Source organism: Acyrthosiphon pisum, chromosome A3 (assembly GCF_005508785.2).
Source record: "Acyrthosiphon pisum isolate AL4f chromosome A3, pea_aphid_22Mar2018_4r6ur, whole genome shotgun sequence".
Lineage (NCBI taxonomy): Eukaryota > Metazoa > Arthropoda > Insecta > Hemiptera > Aphididae > Acyrthosiphon > Acyrthosiphon pisum.
The window spans coordinates 11,876,107-11,900,972 of NC_042496.1; the positions used below are offsets into that span (position 1 = coordinate 11,876,107).

The 24,866-nt window shown below is 25.3% G+C and overlaps 1 protein-coding gene across 2 annotated transcripts in view; it reads right to left on the bottom strand.

Annotated features, from left to right (window-relative positions):
- LOC100160882 overlaps positions 1–22,400 on the bottom strand; it is a 65,923-nt gene extending 43,523 nt beyond the window's left edge. For both annotated transcript variants that reach the window (XM_029491055.1, XM_016808718.2), the window contains exons 1-2: positions 22,227–22,400; positions 10,554–10,688 (exon numbers count right to left, since the gene is read on the bottom strand). In XM_029491055.1, coding sequence (XP_029346915.1) covers positions 10,554–10,688; positions 22,227–22,385 — 294 coding nt within the window. In that variant the 5' untranslated portion in view covers positions 22,386–22,400. The remainder of the gene's footprint in view (positions 1–10,553; positions 10,689–22,226) is intronic.
- Between the last annotated feature and the right edge of the window lie 2,466 nt (positions 22,401–24,866).

The following is a 24,866-nucleotide window of genomic DNA, read 5'->3' on the forward strand; positions in this document are numbered from 1 at the left end:
TTAAAAACAGTATTTACTCCAACAGTAGTTTTTTGATGAACGTCTACCCATGAGTTTCTTGAAAAAAGTAGGCAGGTATCATCAGCATAGGTTATAGCTTTACCGTCAATACATAGATTACAGATATTATTTATATACAAAATGAATAAGAGGAGTCCTAAAACACTGCCTTGCGGTACACTGTAATCGATTTCACCCTCAGCGCTATGAACGCCATTTATCGAAACAACTTGTTTTCGATTTTTTAGATAGCTTTTGAAACACATAAGACTTTCATTTGATATTCCAAAACATGGAAACATTTTAAGAAGTTCATCGTGGTTTACCGTGTCAAATGCTTTCGCTAGATCTAGGAAAACTGCTATTACTTTTTTGTTATTGTCTAATTCATTATATAAAAATTTAGACGTCTCATAGAGCGGTCCAGTTGTACTTCTACCAGGTCGAAAACCAAATTGATTTTTAGATAGTAATTTATTCGCTTCTAAGGAGGTAATAAGTCTAACTTTAATTATTTTTTCGAAAATTTTTGAGAAGTTGCAAAGCATGGATATCGGTCTATAGTTCGTTACATTTTTTTTATCACCTGTTTTATAAAGTGGTTGGACAATTGCGAGTTTAAAATTCTCTGGAAATACGCCCTTTACGAGGCATACATTTAGTGTATAGATAAGAGGGTCTACAATATACGGAGCTATGTTCTTTAAAAGTTTTACTGAAATTTTGTCAAAACCAGCTGCAGTTTTGTCTTTGAGATTGTTAATATTTTTATACATTAAATATAAAGTATTCGACATAACAAAATTGATTTTATTCATAAAAAATTGAATAATATATAGATGTAAATAACATAATTATTATAATTATAAAATATCAAATCGTCAGAAAAATAAATATTATATTGACATACCTGTACAACTAAATATTTTGGAATGTTAAATTGTAGTAGGTACATAACTAATAGATGTTAAAAGATGAGTAATATAAATTTATAAATATTATACGTCAAGTTGAGCAATTTATTCATTAATATCGTTAGGGGTAATAATTATTATAGAGATATATCTATGGAATTTAGATCGCAATGCTTAATATTCCCGGAAACTTGTTTAAAAATAATTGTGTATGTTGGTATAAACATTTTGAAAATTCGTTTCACCGAAAAGAAATAAATACTCGTCATCTTATTGGAATGCAAATACTACTACAGTGGACCCGTGAAAGCTTAAACTCGATTTGATGTCATAACGTATTCATGCATAACTATTCCTTTTCTGTTCCATTTCAAGTGTTCTCACAACCACAGAATTCTATAGCCAGATAAAATCGTTGTTGGTGTATATGCAACAATAAGTGACCTTTGGTTCCTAAAAAAGTTGAATTTATATTCTAGAGAGTCATTCAAAAGATTGACAAATCAATACTTATGTTACAATATACTATACTAGATCGAAAAATAAAATACATAGTTTACTAACATTTTTCCGTCTATAGGTATTGCAATTTATAATAAATAGGTAAGTACCTACATGTTCAGTAATTCCCATACTACTGGTCACTCGTGTCGCTTTACTAACCCGAGCGCTGGAAATTACTGTTGTATTTAGATGAGTTATTCTACGTAAATATTTTAACCTATATTACCTTCTATTAAGCTTTTGATCATCATCCACAGTTGTTATACAAAGGCATGTAGTTTTGTTTTTTAGTTATTTTGTTTGATAGGTATGTGTAAAACCTATAGACATATATAAACAACTAGATAGCCGACTACTATACAACAGCTATGCAATGTCTTGAAGTTGTGTCGCCATTTGTCTAAACGGCAATGTTTACATTTTTATATGATAACAAGATATCGGAATATGGTTTATTCGTGTTGTGTACACGGTTCGAACCGCATTTTTTTTTTATCAAAAACTGTTATCACATAAAAAAGTAAACATTGCCGTTTAGGCTTATATGGCGATTTTGTCTTCAAAGATAAACCAAAGTCGGCTATCTAGTTGCTGATATATTTCTATGGTAAAACCAAACTGCAAATTCGTATTGTATAAAAGTGCGATATAAATGATAAAATACTGTAGGAAAAAAATGATCTACTTCTTTATATGGTACATAGGTATTAAGTACCAAAAAAAAAATAAACTGAGTAAGGTGCTCTTCTGTATAGTATCTACTTCGATTCTTGATATTGATTAGGTGATGGTAAATGGTATTGAATGTATTAAATTTAAATTCAATAATAAACTAATAGTTATAAAGTGTGAAAAAAAACATTACTTTTCGTTTGAATATCATAAAAGCTAAAACTTCAAAAGTTTATAAACAAATATACCTATAATTATCTATTTTTGAAATCTAAAGAATGCTCTAAGATAACTTATAAAAAATCTTTTATTACATTTTCAAGTTTCAGATTTTTAAATTTAAAAATATACATTTCCAACTACATAACAGTTTGAAAATGTTTGCAAAATTGTTTGCGTATTTTTAAAAAAATTCAAATTTCTAATATTTTTAAATTTTAATACATATAAGCAGTTACATTAAGAAAAATAAAATAAAATTTACAAAGTTATAATGTTTTTTGTGTCTCCTAAAACTGAAAAGTATCTCTTAAAAACCGTCTATTTAAGAGAACTCTTAAAATATAAATATTTTAAGTATATAACATTATGGTTACTTATTTTTGATTTACAATTGATGTTTCTTAAATATTCCCCTTTTTCTTAATTTTTTTTTTGTTTTTACGAAATATTTTTATATTGAATTATTATGCGAAATATTATACATTGAATTGTATTACTGGCGCCCTTCCTCTCTCCCCAAAATATCAATTTGATAAAATTTTTTACCAGAAGTCACACCTACTCAAAGTTGATGATCGTTACGTATTTGATGCTCCAAAAAGTATTGATCGATACACAAAAATAAACCATACTATTGTAAATAGTTAGGCCACAAATTGTACAAAGAATAGACTCATGGTTAACGCAACCTAAAAATATTGTAAGCTTAAAAAAACATTTCAGAGATATGAAATATTTTTTAAAATTCAAAATCCTTTTTTCACCACTAACAGAAACAATTATGCAGATATGATTTGTCTTAGCTAATTACATAATTTCAAAAATATTTCCAATTAACTTATACATTGTATGGAAATAAGCTTATTTCAATCATACTGTCAAACTAATTTAATTCAATAATTTTGCTTTATATAATTTACTATTATGCTATTATATAATTTGCATGTTATGAGCTAAAACACTGCTAATAATATTACCATTGTTATTATCCCCTATTGTCGTTCTTGGTTATTATAATATGTATTGTATAGATATAATCTTTTCCCTTCCCTGAGCAATGATCATTAAGCATACTTCAAACACCCTACATTTAAATTTGCCTTTTGACTGAACAAATAATTATGTTCTATAGTTTTGTACTTAAGTTATTTTTCAAAACAGTTTCTTAAATTACTAGCTTGTAAAGGTAATTTTTTTGTTTAAAGTGAGAGAAGTAAATTAATCCAATGATTGTTAAATGTTTTACTAAAGTGCTTTAGAATCCTAAGTACCTTATGAATATAGTACCTATTGCCATATTGTACAAAAGACTAAACACTCACAAAATACTCATTTTAGAACGATATTACTAGTTGGTACATAGTTTAACAGGCATATGTTTTTGTACATGTGCAATAGTACTCACAACAACAGTATATCTGCACTAGTATTAATTATTATATAATAGTTTTAACTGATGAATATTTCTAAATTAACTAGGTATCAAACAACTGAGATTTTCTTATTAAGTTATAACGCACAAAATACATGTTGCATTTTTGAAAATTAATAATATGACCAATATTAATATGACCTATTAGAAAATATTGATGCACGTTATATTATAATAGTCTAAAGCGGTTAAGGTAGAGACGGTATAAAATATTATAATATTGCATGCATTCGATTTGTGCTGCCATTTAGTTGAAGATCTGTACTTGGAAAATAAATGTGATTTTGTACAAAATATTAATTCATTTTGTAAACTAAATGTTTTGAGATTGAATAGAACTGCGTAAAACATGCCGAAGCGCGGAAAATGAGTCCGAACGAATCTTGGTAATATTTATGAAAACACGTATTGACAAGCAGAAAATAACAAGGATAGATTGCTGGGATATCTTGTAGTTGAAGGAAACAACAACACAAATATACATTTAATTTATCGTTTGGACGCGAAGAATTCTCTATTATTCTCAAATACTGATTTCATTCTTATGTACGAAAGTAATTAATATGTAATCATACATTGTATTTTATTTAAACATATTATTGATTATACTTCATATTATAGGAAATAATATACAAATATCTAAACATCGTTGAATTTAGCCAAAGTATTTCATAAGCTTGGGAACCATGGGATGTTATATAGTTTTATCATAATATTATATATAATTTTAATAAATAATTGAGTGGAGGACTATAATTTAAAAAAATTTTAAATTTCTGTTTTGCTTCCTCTCATTAAAAAATCTGTATTAAACATTAGTTTGTACAGTTTTAATATTGCTGTATGTCGTTACCTAAAATAAAGAATTTATATTTAATCTATACATTTATTTCAGTAATTAAAACATATTTCACTGTGAAGGTACACTAATATATTTCTGTAATAAACACATTTTAATTCAAATATTTAACCTTTAAATAAAAATAAAAACAATTGATCATCAATAAAGTCTCTAACAATAAAGTATAAAAAGTATTTGTTCTGATTTTGGTTTTTATTTTATGATTAAACGATTTTTAAAAGTTTTCAATTTTAATACTGGTTTTTTCTTCTCTGTTTCGAACGATTAATTATTGACAGTACACTTGAATAAAGATATATGTATACCAGTTCTTGGTAACTATAGAATAATAAAATAGAGTTAAAAGTAAGTTAAAGGTTAAATGGACTAGGTGGTAGAAAAAATAGAAGTTAAATCAAATTAAATAAAGTTTTCTTGTAAACACAAGGTATTTTAGAACATTTTCTTAAGAAAATAAACTTTCTAATGATATTTTATCATAGTGGAATCTTTCCCTTAGGATTTTTAAATATTTAAATAATGAATGTATATATATATCATTGAAATTGTATTTCCATTATTTTTACCATAAGTAAATTAAAATAAAATGGTTATTCTACAAAATGAGAAGAAATGTGTTAATAATTTGTATGATGGTATATAAAAATAAATATTAATTTTAATATCTTGAATTATAAGTAGATATTGTGTTAAAAGATTATAAAATATAAAATCACAACATACATTCCATACATATTATATTATTTTAAATATATTTGAATATTCTATGCTGTTAGTATAAAATTAATTATTTTTGTTTTTAAACTGTACATATTTTTGTATTATTTAATACTTATAAATTATGTAAATTGTATAAAATATGTAATCAATTTTTATTTCAAGAACTCAAAATACTTTCTCATTGTAAGACATTTTAACTGTAATATTCATCATGTTATTATTTCAAATTTGATACAATTTTACATAACGATGTAAAAATAATAAATACAGAAGCTAAAAAAAAAATAAACTTAATGGAAAAATAACAATACCTCATAATACCATATTAGTATTTGCTTCAAATATTTTTTGAATATATTTTATTCGACGAGGAGAAGTTATATTTTTGACGTGCCGGTATTTCGTCATCATGTTTTTTTTATATAATTACTATTTAACAACGGAATATTTGCATACGCACTTACCATAAAGTTTTCCTGCCAAACGCGTTGACGATTATTCAAAATGTCTCATTAGGACTTCGTGCAACATAATATTAAAGAGCCAAAATATCACTGAAAATCCGATGCATACAGTAATTTTATTGTGAATTACTTTTAAACGTATCCGGTAACCATAATGTTCGTTTCCCATGGGTACACGTAACCGGAGTACCTATAGTATCATACTATACAGCTGCGCAGTGCGTATTATAATAATATTATCATCACCCAATTATATCAATTCGTAATAATTTTACTCGATTGGTGTCACAAACGTTCTCAACATTGTATAACAAATTTCGAATTTTAATTCAAGAAACATTTCCCATTTTATCGGTATATAATATCTTTTAGTTTGAATTTTTAATTTTCAGTCCTGTCACATTGGACGATACCTTGCGAAGCATTAATTTCACACTATACATGTTAAATTTTCCGTATCAGAGATATGCTTGTCTGATTTATACTTATATAATAATATACACACCCACTCACAGACACACACACATATATATATATAGAATATTATATATTGTATAAGTACTACCAAGCGAGGTTAAAGTTGGTTAAGTTTATTAGCTTCAAAAGTTTGGTGCGGATTTCCGGTTTCTCCCTCGACGGCCGTGGTGGCAGCAGTAGCAGTGATGTTGTCTTTATATAACGCTACTTCCTTGTATAAAATTTTGATTACCAACCACTCCATCCTTTCTACTCTGTGGACTTTTAGTGGTGGTAGCAGCCACCAGGCACCAGTACAGTTGCCCCACTATTTCCCTCTGCGAGATAAACGGTTTTATATTCACGCATACATGCGAAACAGATATGACATTATAATAGCCGGGGAATTCCGTATAAACCCTCCGGGTTACAAGTCACAACTTATCATTAACTTTCGACAGCTTTTATATGTAAACGTTTTTGCACTATGGATACATTCTGGTGCGGTGATGGTGAAAAAGTGAGGGAGGTACGGTAAATTATGGTTAAGATCTAAACTATAAATACAACCACTGTTACCTCAGGCTATTACACTTTATGCTGGAATTATCGTCGAGTACTATCAAGCTCTCTGAAACATTCATGCTTTTTTAAATAGACCATTTATTGCTGTTTTCATGAATTTATTTAGTACAGGTACAATAATTATATGTGAAATTTACCAATTCCAATCATAATATTTAATTAAAAATAATGTTGTTCTGAATACTATTAGTAGGTACCAACCTACATTACCAAAACTATGTTGAAGTTACTGTGTTTGAAAGATGCATTACGACTATTATACTATAATTTTTTTGATTGTACAGGTAATAATTGTTTAATATCGAACTTGATCAAACTATATAAACCTAATTGTAATATGACACATTATATCTTAAAATTTAATTCTAAGTTTATATTTTTTGGATTTACAATTTCACAATAATTATTGGTTGAATGTAGCCTATATCCTTATACTGAAGTATTGGAGAACAGATACATACACGTGGTGGATTCCCGTTGTCATTATAAAACTAATAGCAATGTTCAATTTATTTGAACGAGATATTTTTGAGTAGAAAAAAACATTAATTTAAGACAACAATTTGTATGCTAATATTATGGTGATTTATAAATGCTTTTGTTTGTAATGTTAATTACTAGTCACGAGATATCATATTCCATTGTATGACAATAGTCATTTGTATGTACTATATTACTATGATTATTAACAATGAATAACTGATGAAAAGAGATAAGTGAAATCACACTATGGAAGTGATTTATTTTCAAATGAATTACGTGTTTATTATTACATTTTTCAATTGCACGATCTCTTTAGAAGGATAAATGTATTGTATACACTATACATAGTTGATATGGTGGCCAGTGGACTGGAATTACGATGAAACCACATACTGCTATGTTCACGTTTCGGTAAACCAAGTCAATGTTATTTTATTTGCCGATATGAGGTCCTCGGTTGTGCTTCCCTAGTTTTGGTTGACACAATGGCGAAATCCCACAATGGGATTTGTGTTTCCTTAATGTCCGCACCTCAGACAGATTTATTTTGGCAATTTTCGACGTGATATATTTTCAGAGATGCGACAAAATGTGCGTGATGTTGTTTGAATACAAAACGCCGAGGGATTTATAGGACTGAACGAAGAAGTGTCATTTCACACTATGATCAAGTATTACACGACTATAAATTATTATGACGATATGATGTTTACGGTCGTTTAGGGCGAGAATATCACATGTGATAAAAATGAGTAAACAAAATATCAAAATATGTTGATTATCATAAATAAAGCTCACTGTAATGACACGAGGAAATATTAAGTATTTCATGTAAGCTACTGAAATTTAAGAAGATATAGATAATTTGTAATACCTTAAATTATATAATATAATTTATAATTTTATAAACATAATGGTCAATGATTTGTGATACACTGGTTATTGTTTTATTAAAATTAGATTAATTTTTTACACAAAAACGATTTGAAAGACATGTACATATATATCACGTAAGATTCACACATTAATATATTATAATTAATAGGTAAATAAAACAAAATTTCATAAGTACATAGATATATTTATGTACTTTTTAGTGCCAAATAAATAATTAACGCATGCAGTGTTTTACTTACCCACTTATTATATGAACAATCATTATTTTTAATGTTTAATACTTAATTATTATGTAATTAAAAACTATGACATTTTAGGTTATATTTAATCGTTATAATAATTGCAATTATTTATATTTATAGAATATATTAGGTACTACGTATTGTAAAAAGGACATTTTTTAACGAAGACATTCATTAATTCAAAATGTATTAACATCTTTAAGCATATTTTTTACACCATTTAAAGTCATTGGAAAACAATAATTTAAATAAATATTACTATTTTTATCATCATAATTAATAATATTTACTTAATTGAATGACAACATACTTTTTGTTTTATTCTTTAATAGGTATTCCAAAGTAGAATTTATTTCGATGTACATAAATTTGATATCAAACTAGTTATAATAGTGGGTGTTTTAAGTAAAAAAAATATTATCGAAATAATGATTGTTTCAAATTAAAATAATCACCCTATATATCAATGTCTGCTTATTTTATTATTATAACAGTTGGGTAATTACAATTTTTCGAAAAGTCGGTTTAATGTTAAATGTTTGTATATGCGAGTTTTGAAATTACTAGTTTCATTATAAAGCTCATTAATCATGAGGAAAAATATCTCGATGTTTGGCGTTAAAAAGTGACAATATAAGCATTGTTAATTTATCAGTCTTTTATATAAAAATATAAATTCAGTTTTTTGTCATCTGTAAAAATAAAATAGCCAGTGACAAGTCTGAAAATATTTCTCAACCAGAGTGTTTTTTTATGTAAAAATTCTTATTGAAAGTGATGCTATTCTCATCATAATAATTATTCAACAATCAACTGTGAGAGAAAAGTCTAAAGTAATAAGTTATATTATTAAGATAAAAAACCATTCAATCAAAATTATATTCATATACATTTGTGGCATCATTGGCGGCAGTAGGGACTACTTGTGCATTATATATCCAATCAAATGTCGTTAATTCATATCATATCATAAGGTCATGAGATATATTGTTATCTGCATGTTAGGTTAGTTTCAATACTGTACGGCAAAACAACGAATTAAATTAAAAATATTCGCATTTAAATTTTCCATAAAAAGTGAATAGTATATTTAATATTATGTATTCCAGTATTAGCTAATAAACATTTTGTTTGAGAAAATATTGTATAATTATTTACAAAATAATACCTATACAGTGTTAAAATAATCTTAGATGAAAACCTAACACTCTAAAATGTCTTATACTCAACTATAATACAACATAGGTATTAGGTAAGTAATTTTATTTTACTATTCATCATGTTTAAAGTTGATTCTACTTTTGACAAAATAATACATTCATACATAAATATTCTAGTTCTGATATTTATCATAATATTATGCTGAAAATGACGTGTAAAGATTCGTATTTTATTCCTCTTTCAAGCCGATCCCTTTTCACGTAAATAATATTTAAAGAATTCCATTGTACAAACGCAATCTGTTTGGCCATTTTTTCGTGACAACAGTTATCTCAATCCGTAAAACTCTTTTTCAACTTTGTAACTTATCCAATATCTATCCTTCAAATACAAATAATATCTACCGAAATACTACGGTAATACGCTTTACTAAATATCATAAAACGTTTGCAAATAACCTAGGTACATGTTGAACAATTCCAAGATTTGCAGTGGTTTGTTCAAATAATTAATTAGCCGTTCTCTTATAATAATAGTACAAAACACATTTTGTGTTTAGAATTTTGAATTGTTAATAATATGTTCTACTGAAAAATACTAATTTATTTATTTTAGTCTTCAAACGTATTGATACGGAACTTGAATTCTGAATATTAATTCATATGTATCCATTTGATATATTAAACATTTCCGACATAACTGAGACGAGACCACCAATTTTTGAATAAAACGTGTTCTTAAAATTAACATGTTTATTATATTTTAAAATATGAATAAATATTTAAATATTATTATTTTATTGTACATATTATGTAACACTAAACATGCATTATCTCAATATTTCTAATAACCATATTTGTGGTATTTCCGCGAAAGAAATTCAATTTAAAAACCATTTTTAACATATTTGATTATTATATTGTGTCAATAAAAACTTACGTAGTTCATAGCTAAATCTGGATGATTTGTCTGTATACCATCGTCAAGTATGGACACAACTACTCCTTTTCCTGTGTATCCTTTTTGCCAGGCCGGTCCTATATTCATATCAAATCCTCCTTTGGCGCCTCCATTCTATATATATATTTATAAAAAGATGTATAAATATATATTTATAGAAATATGTATAAATGTATTATATTTATATATTATATATTATGTATGGTTGTGTATATAGTGAAATAACATTTTAAACTTATATTCGCTTTCAAGTTTATGTATTTATGTCAAACATAAAGCTTTAGTAATCATTCTGGACCAACTGGACAAGTGATTCATTTCCCTATGTGGCAATAATTTTGAACCCCGTATTAGCGACAGTTGTAATGTCATCGGTTCTCGTAGAGCCATAAATATAGCGTGTAGCCGGATTTCGCAATAACAATAAAAGGCAACATTATAATATAGTGTTGTAAAATATTCGCGAATTACGTATTCCCTTAATTATTATTATTAGCACACGTGAAATTACCAACAATTCATACATAATATTATCGTCTATTTCAGTACCTAGAACATTATTTTTTTATGAATTTACCAAATCATTGGCTAATAAAACATTAAATAATGATGAGGATGTAGGTAATAACAATTTATATTCGGCTGGCACAAAGAACAATTCATTATATTATAAGCTTTTATTATGATAATCATAAGAATTGTATTGTCATAAAAATGTAAAACTAGAGCATAGTATAAATACTAGGTAGGTAGTTAATTATTATTTTCAATATAAAATACAATAAATATGTATCATGATTATTACGAAGATTTTATTAAATAAAACCAATTCTAATAATCATAATTTGAGAACAAAAAAGGAAATTTAATAAGACCTTTAAAAGTTAAAAAAATATATTTAAAAGATATTTAAATTAAAAAACTACATTATTAACAGAAGATACAATTCTTAAGAAATTAATAAATACAAAATACTTTTATGTAGTTATAATTTGTGATTAACTAATTAAAAATATATTATATATTATATATATATATATTACTGATAAACTAAATAACTATTAAAAAATTAGTATCATAACATTTGAAACTCAAAATAAATATAGTTACTGGAAAAATGTATTTGTGTTGTATTTGTATTATTTTATACGAAAAAATTCTACAAAAATAATACTTTTATCATTATTTTTGAAAAACTCTTGTTTGTATAATTAGTAAATCCTGAATTAACACTTTTTAGATAATAGCCAAAGATAAATATTCACTTTTGTAGAAGTTTGAGGGTTATTGCATAAAATTAATTCATTAGTGTAATTTTATGCAATTATCAATCACTGGTGTTTGACTAACATTCTGTTTGGAGAATAATAAAATACATCATACACTCAATATAATTACCTAATTATTTACAAATTTAAAATTGGAACAACTCCATAAATAAACAGTTCTCGTGTCTTATTTTGTAACTTATAAGCTAGATCCTAAAATATAAAAATTTGATTCAAAACTTACATGGAAATATTAATTTTAATTAAAAACAATAATACTATGATTTGTTCAATTTGTTATAATACTGCCCTTTCACTTCTACAAAATATGTATAAACAAAAATAATAACATACTAAAATAATATTTCGAATAATCAATAAAAGTGATTAATTTGATTATTTACTAAATTATGATGTGTATATAATTATTAGTATTTTATATAACCATATTTGATTGTATCGAAATTAATTAAAGTTTAATGGAAATTTAAAACATTTCCTGTCTAGTTTTACAGGGTGATTCACCAAGCATTCTCGCCTCATTTTTTTTCAATAATGCAGTAAAATCTTATATTTTAATTTTTTTAATTATTTTTACTACTTAGGTACTCAGAGTATCCTGTATAAAAACAAATTTCTGTTTTTAAAATGAAAACTTTCCTTTTCTACTACTATTTATTTAGTTAATAGTCTTTCTGAAAATGTTGACGAATTAAAATCAAAATTTGAACTAGTAGTTTTAAAGTTATTTAACTTTGTATGCTGAGAATAATAGGTACATAATAATGCCAGTTTAGAATGTTTTGTGAATAACCCTGTAGGTATCCTTGGATAAACGTATGATACGTGAATTAAGAGAGTAAAAATTGTCTGAATGTGTTTGGATGAATATGATTGCAATGTTAAATCATCGTAAACGAAGAAAAACTTCTAAAAATATATTTCCCCAAAGAACGATTACTAATACTTTGAAATGCAAACATATGCAATGTAACTTTCGACGTTTTTATAGGTCTTTAGAAGTTTTTTTAAAAAAAGGAAATTAAAATATAAAATATAAAAGCCCCATCTTTTAATACATTTTTCAAAAATACAATGAGCCATATAAAATTATAATTTTTTTAAATGATAACATGTTTAAATATTATATATTGTTTTGTATAAGATAATATAATATGTTATAGCTAAATTTTTAGTTATTATAGTAATACTAAAAAGCAGTTAGGTACTAATCACATGACTACCTTTTTTTTTATCTAGAATACAATTTCGTTAGAATAATTCTACAAAAAAGGTAATAAATTAAATCATTTGATGTTTTTGAAAATAACTTTTTTCAAATTGAAATATCACGATGTTATTAAGTGCAAATTATTTATTGGAAAAAAGTGGTATATAAATATGTAAAATATTCGTTTTTGGTGCCAACAAATCAAGGCAGTTAGCCAAATTTAACTCGTTTTTTCAATAATATTTGTGTTTTTATTCAGTTAAAATGATATTCTAATAAATAAGAGAAAGAAGGATAACATTTTAAACTGTTACACCTATTTTTTTTTTATAAAATCAAACGTAAAATTAACAATCATGTTATGTTCAATTTAGGCTGAACTTTTTTAATTGTCATATAAAAATCAGTATAACTTTCATTCGTACCTAAAATTAGTACATTTTAAACTTTTTTTAAAATATATTTTACAAACACGTTAAACTTTTTATGAAGACTATTTATAATAAAAAGATGACAACCTTTTTCTAAACCATTCCAAATTTAAAAATTAAAAATATTTATTTTACCTTTTATATATCAGCGAATTAGTATTCCCAGTAATCCGTCAGTTTTATATACTGAAACGTTCAGTTTCCGCTTCAATTTATTAATAGTTATAATAACATATTAAGCAATTAATTATACGATTAAATTGATAAAGTAAACTGCCAAGTTTATTGTTTAGATAAATAAACCGTTCTGTTTATATTTTAGTAGTTTCTGTCGATCGATTGGTTATTGAACACTCAGTGTTATTAACATTATTCAATAGAAAAATTAATAAAATATTACTTATTATCAAAAGATATAAAATTAGATAAATGTGTTAAAACTAATAAGAATACATACACGTATCTAAAACTGTTACATAAATAAATTATAACCAAGAATTATAATTGATTAATTTTAAGTCCAATTTTTTACAAATCAATTGTGAACCGGCGACATTAATTCTAAGGGTTATAGTTTAAATTTGTCCGTGTACTTATTTCTAGTCAGAATTAATGTTCTACCAATTTTAAGTATTCTCTTTTCCTAATAATTAGGATAGTGGGCATCGTTTTTACTTTGAAGATTTAAATTTGTAAATTGTTACACTTTTTCCACCAAGCTCATGAAAAATCTATAGATAAGCGTCGTAGAAATAAACACATTTAAGTGAATTTAGAATCAACCGAGATTGATTCTAAATGGTTTTTACTTTTTAGAATGTAATAATTTATCATTAATTTCAAATTTAATTCCGCAACAAAAAAATCTAACATTCCTAGAGTAGATAAATGGGGTAGTGCCAACCCAACGAATGCCTAACAGAATGTTTTATTAACTGTTGTTTTTTTTTTTTTGTGTATTCAAACATATTTATGAAATAGATGTATATGGTTGTTTTTTTAGTTTAAATATACATATGGGTACACAAAGGGACATGACATCCAGTAGCGAACACTTGGGAAGAGTTAAGGTTAAGGGGTGACAACCTCTCCCAAAATAACACAACCACCAGCACCCACCATTCAGAAATGTCTTCCATTATGATAAATTAAAATGTATTTATACAAAATGCCACTTTTCTCTATTAGTATGTAATTTCGGGAAAATTATTACTTGCACATCTCCATCCGACAAAAAAAAAAAATCCAGTGACACTACTGATCAAAACCATTGCTGGTGTGTCAATCTATTTTGTACATGCATATTAGTTCATTAAAAGTAGAGTTCTATTATTATAAATTTGAGTGTAATAATAAATCATATAATTTGAAAATACGGTTCTTAGAAGCTACTGTGACATATGATCGAGATAACAAAAAAAAATTATAATAATATTTGTTCTTTTTTCTCTGTAAATTATGTAAATATATTATTATTATTATGCATTTTAACGACAGAAATTTGTTATAGTTGTATGAAGTGTATTCAAAGTTTAGGTCTAATATTTTGTATGAAACTTTATACTTAAAAAAAAACTCTTGTATTTACATTTTATTCAGTTTTGTAAACAAGATGTAAATAGAATAAATATGCAGTTAGGATATAATTAAAAATGTATATTATTAAATGTTTAAAATTTCTTTTGAATTAATTTTTCCAAAGATTTAATAGATATCTGTATGGAATAAAATCAAAATAGATATAGTTCAATTTCAATATTAAAGGAAATCAATCTCGATGGAAAATTTTAGTTTTCTGTTTGTGGAAAAGTTATTAGCATATTAGTATACCCAAAAGATAATATTTCAAACGTCCAACCGTCACAGTCAAAGATTCATGAATTATATTATACTCAAATCATCTTAAAATTGATTTATTTTTGATTCAACTTTATTTGAATATAAATATTCCATTTTTATTATTTTTTCATAATTTTGTTTATAAAAATTCGATACCTTGAACTTACAATATATGTCACAGGATATACAAATTCACTACAGTAATAATTATTAGAAAAAACCATATTTTTTTAAAAAAACAATATTCTTTTTTTATTAATCACAAGGTACAATATAGTTATCTGAATAATATTCTGATAAATAATAATTCATAGTTGAACGTTTAAGCATAACATTATGGTATTCTATATGACATAACATTGTTACTACCTAACCACTATTACTTAATTCTAAAATCCTACCTGGATGACTGTATCTAACATAAAATGTGTATTTTATCTAAATAGTCCTTGTTACGATTTAAAATTGTTGACGTCCCTTTCGTAACTAAATTATTATTAAAACACAATCCCACATACTTTCCAAAAGTTATGGCACGACGTTTCAAAATGGCTTTTACCAAGTATTTGACGTTTTGAATTTGTTGAACATACCTACCTATTTATTTCGTAGCTCTCTGCTTCAAGGACTTTATGACAAGCTAATTATTATCATAATCTAAAATAACTAACTCTTGCATAACACAACATATTAAAATTATGTTTTTTTATTGTAAACGCTATTATTTTCAGTTTTTAAAATGTGTTCTAAAATGCCACATTGGTATAGGTATAGGTATAATTCATGTTACGATCGATTAATTAATGGCTCCTAATAATGGTAATTAGATTTTATTGATTTTATTGATTATATTTTGTTATTATTAATTTATAATATTAAATCACACTATGATACGTTCTTTTAACATAATTCATTCAAAAATATTATTTTGTATCACAAGTAATCAGATTCAACGATTTTTAATGTATCATTATCTCACTACCTATTTAACTTTTTATGATTTATGAACAGATATTCAAATCAACTCTTACCTAAATATTGTATTGGAATCTGGTTTTTAATATAGCTACATTCACTAAATAGTTGAGTTTAGTTTCATATGCTTCTATAATACATCATCACTCTTTCGGTAGTTGGTTTTATTTCATATCCGTATTTTTATGTCAATGATTTTTATATAACTTCAATAAAATAATCAACCCAAAATAATTTACTAGTGAAAAAATGATTAATAATTAAAATAGATCGAAACACTGCGTTTTATTTTATGAGTACATGCATATTAATATGACTACCTACTGTAAATTCAGTAATACATTATGTTTACTTAAAGAGTCATCGTACGTTCATATATTAATATGGCCTTTATAACAACATTACACGCGTTATAACTACTACTTTAGTTTGCAAATATTAGTAGCATAAATTCAGATATCGTTATTAAACTGAAATTATTCACAAGAACAAAATTCAACAACATATTTGAACAGTCTCTCAAATTTTGTATACTTGATGCATAATATTATGTTAATAATTACATAACCAATACATTTGTATTCTAAAAAAGCTTATTCTAAATAATTTATAATAACAATAAAAGTCTTAGAAATATGACATATAAATATAATTTAAAATAATAATGCATTATTGTTCGTTAATCATTATATACTTGTAAAAAATATTTTTAAGGAATTTAGGAGAATATATGAAAAATTGTTATTATATTCTGAAAAATAAACTTATATTTAAATTTTTTTATTAAATAATAATACTTTTAACGTAGATATAAAAATTAAATATCTCTTAGTAGGTAATAAATAACTTTCTTTGTGATCACAATGTGTTAAAAATGTGTGAGTGTTCTTTTTTCGCTTATATCAAATTGCGATCAAATGAAAAGTGCTCGTAAAGTATTTATATTGCCATAGTGAAATTTGAGTTTTCTCACGAACATCCAGTATATTCGTCCAAACAAAAAGAAAAATGTTATAGATGCATTCAATTTATTGACCTCGTTTTATACTTATTTCTAGAAAGAGAAGAGAAGTTCAAAAATCATTAAACAAGTGTCCTATATTTATTTCTATGCCAAAATAAATAATTATATTAATTTAAAATTCAGTTAAAACGAATTAATTTAAACCTCAAATAAAAAAGAACCAGTTAACAAATATTAAGCTGGGACAAAAGTTATAGGTAATAAGGTAAAAAATATACTGTAATAAATGTTCATCCGTTAGCATTTTATAATTTATGTCTAGTTATAATAGTAATTGAACAAATATTATGTCTATTTTGTAATTTATTTATAATTAGGTATATGCCCCATATATTGTTAACCCATATAATATAATTAATTACTATTATTCTCTTTATAATATAATGTTTAATAAGGCAAGAACTACTCGATTGAATTTAAATTTTTATTTTTAATATGACCTCATTAAAAATTAATCCAATTTACAACAATAAGGGTATGTTTTATTTGAAAAAAGAAGTGCGGATCGCCACCTAACACCAGATAAGAAAATGTAAATATTTGAAAAATAAAATCAGGACTTTGAGAAATTTAAAAACTGTAATTCAAGAATAAAATAGAAGTACCTCATTATATTATTTGATGAATCACCAGGAAATATGGCATATTATACTAATAGGCTTAATATGACAGTGTATTAATATTTATGTGTATGATTTTCTATGCTGACGAAGTATAAGGTAGGTTACATTTTAATACTGAATGAATCGTATATTCAAATTCTGAAATGTATTCTTTTTACGATGTTGGTTTTACTGTGCTTATATCATATAAAAATGCTTACGTGGTAAATTATAGGCTCACAAATAAAATAGAAATTGTAAATCGCGAATCATGGAATGTTTTAGACATTCATTCAGTGATCAGTATGCTGCTCCATTCATCTCCCATTTCAATTGAATGGCATACTCAACTGATGTGCAATCAATGAATAATATACAGGAATACCTTATGTAATAGGAATCCCTTATTATTTAAATTTAATGTTATTTGCTTAGTTATCGTTTGTCTTAAATTTTAACATAAAATAAAGAAATTGGGATAAACATTTTTTAAAGCTGCATTACACTAACACTATATTTATTTTATTTTATCATTATTTAGAAATGTATGCTGATGTTGATTGTTCAACATATTTGCATTGCTTATTAGAGTGAAAACAATTAAATTCAAACATATATCATATAACCAACTAGCGATTAATGTTTTGGATAAATGGAGACAATGTACCATAATATACTCATATTAGTTATCCAAGTAAATTTATTTTCCAATAATTATAATACATTTCTAGTTGTAACATGGATTTAATTCTTATTATATGTCTTAAATATTATGAATAAATTTACTTTTTATTTTTATACATATGTAGGTATATGTCCTACATTTAATAACCAAATTAAAACAATAATAATTTTGTTAAATTTTTGTTTACTGCGTAGGTAAATAGTTTAATGCCAAAAAAGGTTTTATTTATAAAATCGAATATTAGGAACATAAGAATTCCTATAATATTATTTAGTAATAAATTATTAATTTCATATCCATATTTAATATTTATTAAAATACAATATAAATAGTTTAAATATTTAATTACTTATATTATAATCTCTATCAGATTTGTAAATAAATCTTTACCTACTAATAAAACTAAATTTTGTCGGACAAAAAAAACTATTATATGTAACATTTAATTTATCCAAAAATCTTTAAGAATACTGAATACCAGTATAATAATAATGTTAATTTTTATAACCGTTTGATTTTCACGATATTTTTACATTAAAATCTAATATCTTATCACATGAACAAAGATAAAAAGATTCTTAACTTAACAACTATTGCGTTCAGATAAATAAACATTTGATATCAAATTAATATTTTTAAATAACCAACAAATAATAGATGTACTACTAATAATAATAATAATTAATTATTAACAAAATATTATTTTGTAACACGGCGATATGGGTATGCAATATTGATACACAAATCATTAGGTTTATTGTGAACCCAGTATAATTATTCACCTAAGTGTGTTATCTAGAGGTAAATCAAACTGCCCAATGTTCGATAAATCAAAAATTGACCATATAGGAATTCGGTTCGAATTCTAATTTTGATTCAATTTTTAAAATACCGATTCAAACCAAATTCGAACAAAAGTATTAAATTCTAAAACTAATCAGAATTTAAAAATAATTTTTTAAATCAACAAAATCGAACACTTGAAACGTTCGAACAAAAATATTACAGGTATTCATTGTGAACATTTTATTTTTTCTATTTTATTTACGAAAATTACAACCGTATGTTATAATTAAATACACTCGACATTTAATTCAAATTTTTGCAATTAAACAAAATGTTTGGTATGGGTTCGGACGGAATGTTCAACGCCACACAAAATTATTCAGTTTGTGCTCGGTTCAACATACAATTCAAAAGTTTGTTTGGAGTTTGGATTGACATGTAACTAAAATGTTCAGTTCAAGTTCAGTTTGAGACTATATTTTTGAATTTGACCAACATAACACAAGCGTGTTATCACTTATCATTTGTCAATACCAATTTACCAAGAAATAGAATATAGTTATTTATTATAGAAACATTTTGTAGATCAATACACTAATAAAAACGAGAAATAAAGAACTTTAACTGTAATTTGAGTAAATGAGATTAGCTAACTACTTATTGCCTACTGAACTTAAATAATCCTGCAACAAAAAGCATAACAAATTAAAATGAATCTGCCTTAAAGTATTTATTACTATATTTACTAGTTGACCAAGCAAAAGTTTCTTTCATTGTTTCTATTTTATGAACTTTTATTCTAGCAATAGTATAACGTCATGAAGTTAACAACAATAAAATACGGTTATTTATTTAGTATAGGTATTTATTTAAATTAACTGAATATCAGCTAATATTTAAATAATTGATATTGAACCATCCCTTTATTAAATTATCTGTCATAATTATAAATAGATCTACATACTATATTAATGCTAATCTATGTTTGTAGTTTGTAAGCATTATTCCTACCAGCTCAAATATACTTAATACATATTACTATTTTATTGAGCCATTAATTAAAAAAATATTTATAAACTTTTACATTTATATAGGTACACAATTGAATAAATTTAAAATAATATGATTTTAAATAATTGAAAAATCATGTAAATTATTACTTATACCTTAAAATATAAATTATGGAAAATAGAGATATTACGGCACATTATTTTATATTATTCTTATTTAAGTATTATCTAATACATTAAATAAAATTTAATATTTTATAACATCACAAAAATAAATTGGTAGCCATCTACGTTATACAAAAATTGATTGTAACACATTTTAAAACTAAAAGTATGTATCAAAATTAGTTATAAAAAGAGTTTGGTTGATTTATGAATTATAATAATACACTAAAAAATGTTTAAAATATATATTGTTTTCTATGACTGAATTATTACAACTGATAGCGGTATTATAAAACTTTTCCAAGTAATACCGATACATATTTAAGCCTGTTTTAATATTTAAAATTCCCAGAAAAAAAGCTACATTAAGACTTTATAATTAAAAAAAAACCACCATTAATTAGTATCCAATATTAAATACTAAGAACAAACGGATTTTTGTCGACAAATATAGGGTTTTAGGTTCATATAGTATTATTTATAATTAATTTTTTTCTTTCTATTTTTAATTAAGTAGTTAGGTATAGCATATTATCATATAAACTGATATTGTTTGTAATTAGTCATTTTTTTTGCTCGCTTTTTTTAAAATACAACATCAAAGTAATAATTTTCATTCAATTTTTAACAAAAAAGAAGAACATATATTTTGAAAAAAATATTTCTATTCACTAGGTAGATTAGTAGTATTCTAAAAAAATGTATATCTTTAGATTCTGATCAGTTGTGATAAATAGTCTGATAAAAAAAAAACCAGGGAATTCACTTCTTTTATACCTATATAGTTAGTTTTAAGCTTGACTTAATATCTAACTAAAATGGATAGGTACATGCTAAATTTTAGTTCAATAGTTAATCATTGTGGACGTAAAGAATTGTTTTAAACAAAGAAAATGAGCGTGTCAGTGGTATCTATTTATTGGAATAGTTAAGGCAACGTTTAATTTTTTTAATTTCATTAATATTTTATTCTAAATTTATACCTAGGTTAAACTAATTTTTTTCAATAGCATGACATATTATTACTTATAACTTAAAGTCATTACTTATGCACCGCTGAATGGAGTGAATAGGTTTCTGATAGTAATATATTTTAATTTAAACATTTTTTAAATTAAATTGTATATTATATATACAAAATAATAATATATGTACATTTTGAAATTTTTAATTTTTGAGATTTTAGTGCCAATCATTTTTATGGTTTAGAACGATGATTTTTAATATAGATTTTTAATATAGATTTTATCTGAGAATACTTTTACTTATATTGAATATTAGAAATTAAAATAGTTTAATATAAATAATATAATACGTTAATAAATGGGAATAATTTCTTTAACATTTTCATAAAGTTATCTTCAATATAGTTATTTCTTACACTTAAAAAAACTTCTATAAGCATTTAATTTTTAAGGCAGTATGAAGGAAATATTTAATCAGTATTTAACTTTAAGCGTCACCATAAAAATGTAAGACGTATTTGTTTAAAATAAATGACTCACAACATTGTAATTTACACTGATGCATCATTAATATCTTATATATTATATAATAAAAAAAAATAGAAAAATAGAAAAATCACATTCGTATCATGTAAATTAATGATTTTTAAAACCGTTTTAAAATAACTCACCAAGTACCATTGATCAACAAATAATGGATCGGGGAACCGTAATGCTGGTTTTGAACTAATGTGTTTTGTAACATTTCGAGTTGGCACAAAATCTCTTTTAAATCTTTTGAGCTCATACTGTTGTTGTGACCATATGATCTGAAAATAAAGTAAATACATTTTATATATATTTGTTTGTAACGATAATTAAATTAAAGTAGATAGAAAATACAATTTAAGACAAGATGAAATTGTTGATAATATTAATATGTATAATGTATATTATGTATATCCCCCCTTTAGCATTAACGATCATGATAAATGACAATTAATTATCAAATAAAAAAACACACTTATTGGTTTCAATATAATTACTTTATTAATCAGTACGCCTACAATTATATTTTAGTGACCGAGAAAAAAAAAACAACGTACAAAATGTGTTAAATTATTATGAAGTAAAAACACAATTTATCGAGGAATAAAATAGAAAATTTGTTTCAAGTGTTTTTGAATTAACTAAATGTAAATAAAAATTTAGTTGAAATATTATTTGTAGTTTAAAATCACTTTTTTTACTAGTTACTAATAAGTTCTAACTGGGAATTATACTTATGGTGCATTATTCGTCTATAAATCTAAATAACAACTGTTATTGAATTATTTGCACACAATCATTATTGTAGATTCAATATATGTAATTAAAATATAATAAATATATTATATTATTATAGTAAAAAACTAAAATCTATTATTTTATTAGGTATAGCAATTGCATACATAATTGAACTCATAAAGTACCTAATATACTGAACATAGTAAAATAATGAAACTAAATGTAACAGTCGACTGAATCATCTAGAAAAATAGAAACAATAATCAATAGATTAAGAATCAGCCACACCCACTTGACTTAGGATTACCAAAAGGGAAACAAAGAGCCATTCTGAATTTCATGAATAGTGACAATAACAATCAAACACATTTTCACATACTGCCAATCTTACCAAGGAGCAAGACTAAAGCACAACATCAACTCAAACCCAACGAATCCATAGGCATCTGACATCTCGAACGGTCTCATTCCATTCGTCAAAGACACCGGGCTCGCTAAATAAATATGATAATTACAACTAATATTCAACTCCAATGGGCTAACAAAAATAATGTAATTTAATATTTTAATGTATTTAGACGTTTTATTAAAACAATAAAAACTAATGGCCTTATAGCAGCTGTTGTATTTGATCAATACAAAAAATAAAATAAATTGTTTTCGCATAATTTGTTTGAAAACAATATCATAATATTATGTACCTTTAATTGTGTATTCATGAAAAATATTGTATACATAATATATAATATTTATAGAGCTACTATAGTCTGGCTGAGGGACAAATTTCGGGAAGGTAACTTAGCTGTACAACATTACAACCTAAGTTATTTTACAGTCACGTCCCACGTGGTTAGAAACTGCTTTGCTTGATGTAAACCATAGGTATGCCACCAATATAAACGAAAACTCGTCAAACACGGTATCTGCGGTGAAACTTGATAATCATGAAACAATCGATTCGTGGAAATCCAACAAAGGTCAAGCAGAACAAATAACTCTACAAAAACTGATTATAATACCTAAGGCATAATTTAATTTTTAATTGGATCTTTTTTTTTTTTAATATTATATTTTATTTATCCGACAACCACAAAAACAGGATATTAGTTGAACAATAATGCTGATCAAAATAATTAATATTATGTATTCAAATTAATGTACTCGTAAATGGTTACTAAACTATGTATGGATCATTACAGAATAACACAATACTCGTATAATACTATAATTATAGGTACCTATATTTATTTTAAATAAAACATGTAAAATAAGTACCAACTGCATAAGAGGTGATTTTTTTCTGATTCTCCGTATTTTCCTAATACAGCTAAAAATCATACCATATAAATTATTTTTTTATTTTTTTTGTGTTGATGTTTCCAAAACTGAGGTCATTAGCCTATGGAACAGTGGCGGAGGGTACTGTAGGTCAGTGGTCTTCAACCGGTGGGTCGCGACCCATTTTTGGGTCGCGTAAGCTTTAAAATTGGGTCGCGATACGTCTTATTTTTAAAATAAAAAATAAGTTTAATAGATGAAATAAATAAAAATGCAGTTTATATAATCTATAATATAATGGATATCAAATCAGAGTATATTCAGTTTATTCAGTTATAATAGGTATTAGTATACAATATAGGCATTAAGCAATTTTAGCTTTGTTTTTCTACTAAGCTTACGTGGGTCGCGAAAAATGTGGGCCTAAAAAAGTGGGTCGCGAGTCCAAAAAGGTCGAAGACCACTGCTGTAGGTTTTCAACATGTATTATGTTTGTTGTGGCAGAATTTTTTAAGTGGGCACCCGTAGATATCTGCCATATTCGGATGGGGGATGGCGGCCTCTCTCTCCGGACACCGTGACTGCCCGAAGAAAAATGCCGCCCGTGACCGAGTTCGAACTGGCGAAGGTGTGCGTCCCAACCGTTGCCTAAGTCCGCTCGGCCACTCCGTCCCCCATATAATGAAATTGTTAGTGAAATATTCAAAACAAAGTATAATGAATTATATGACTGTACCATAACCCCCGATAAATTCATATAGAATACT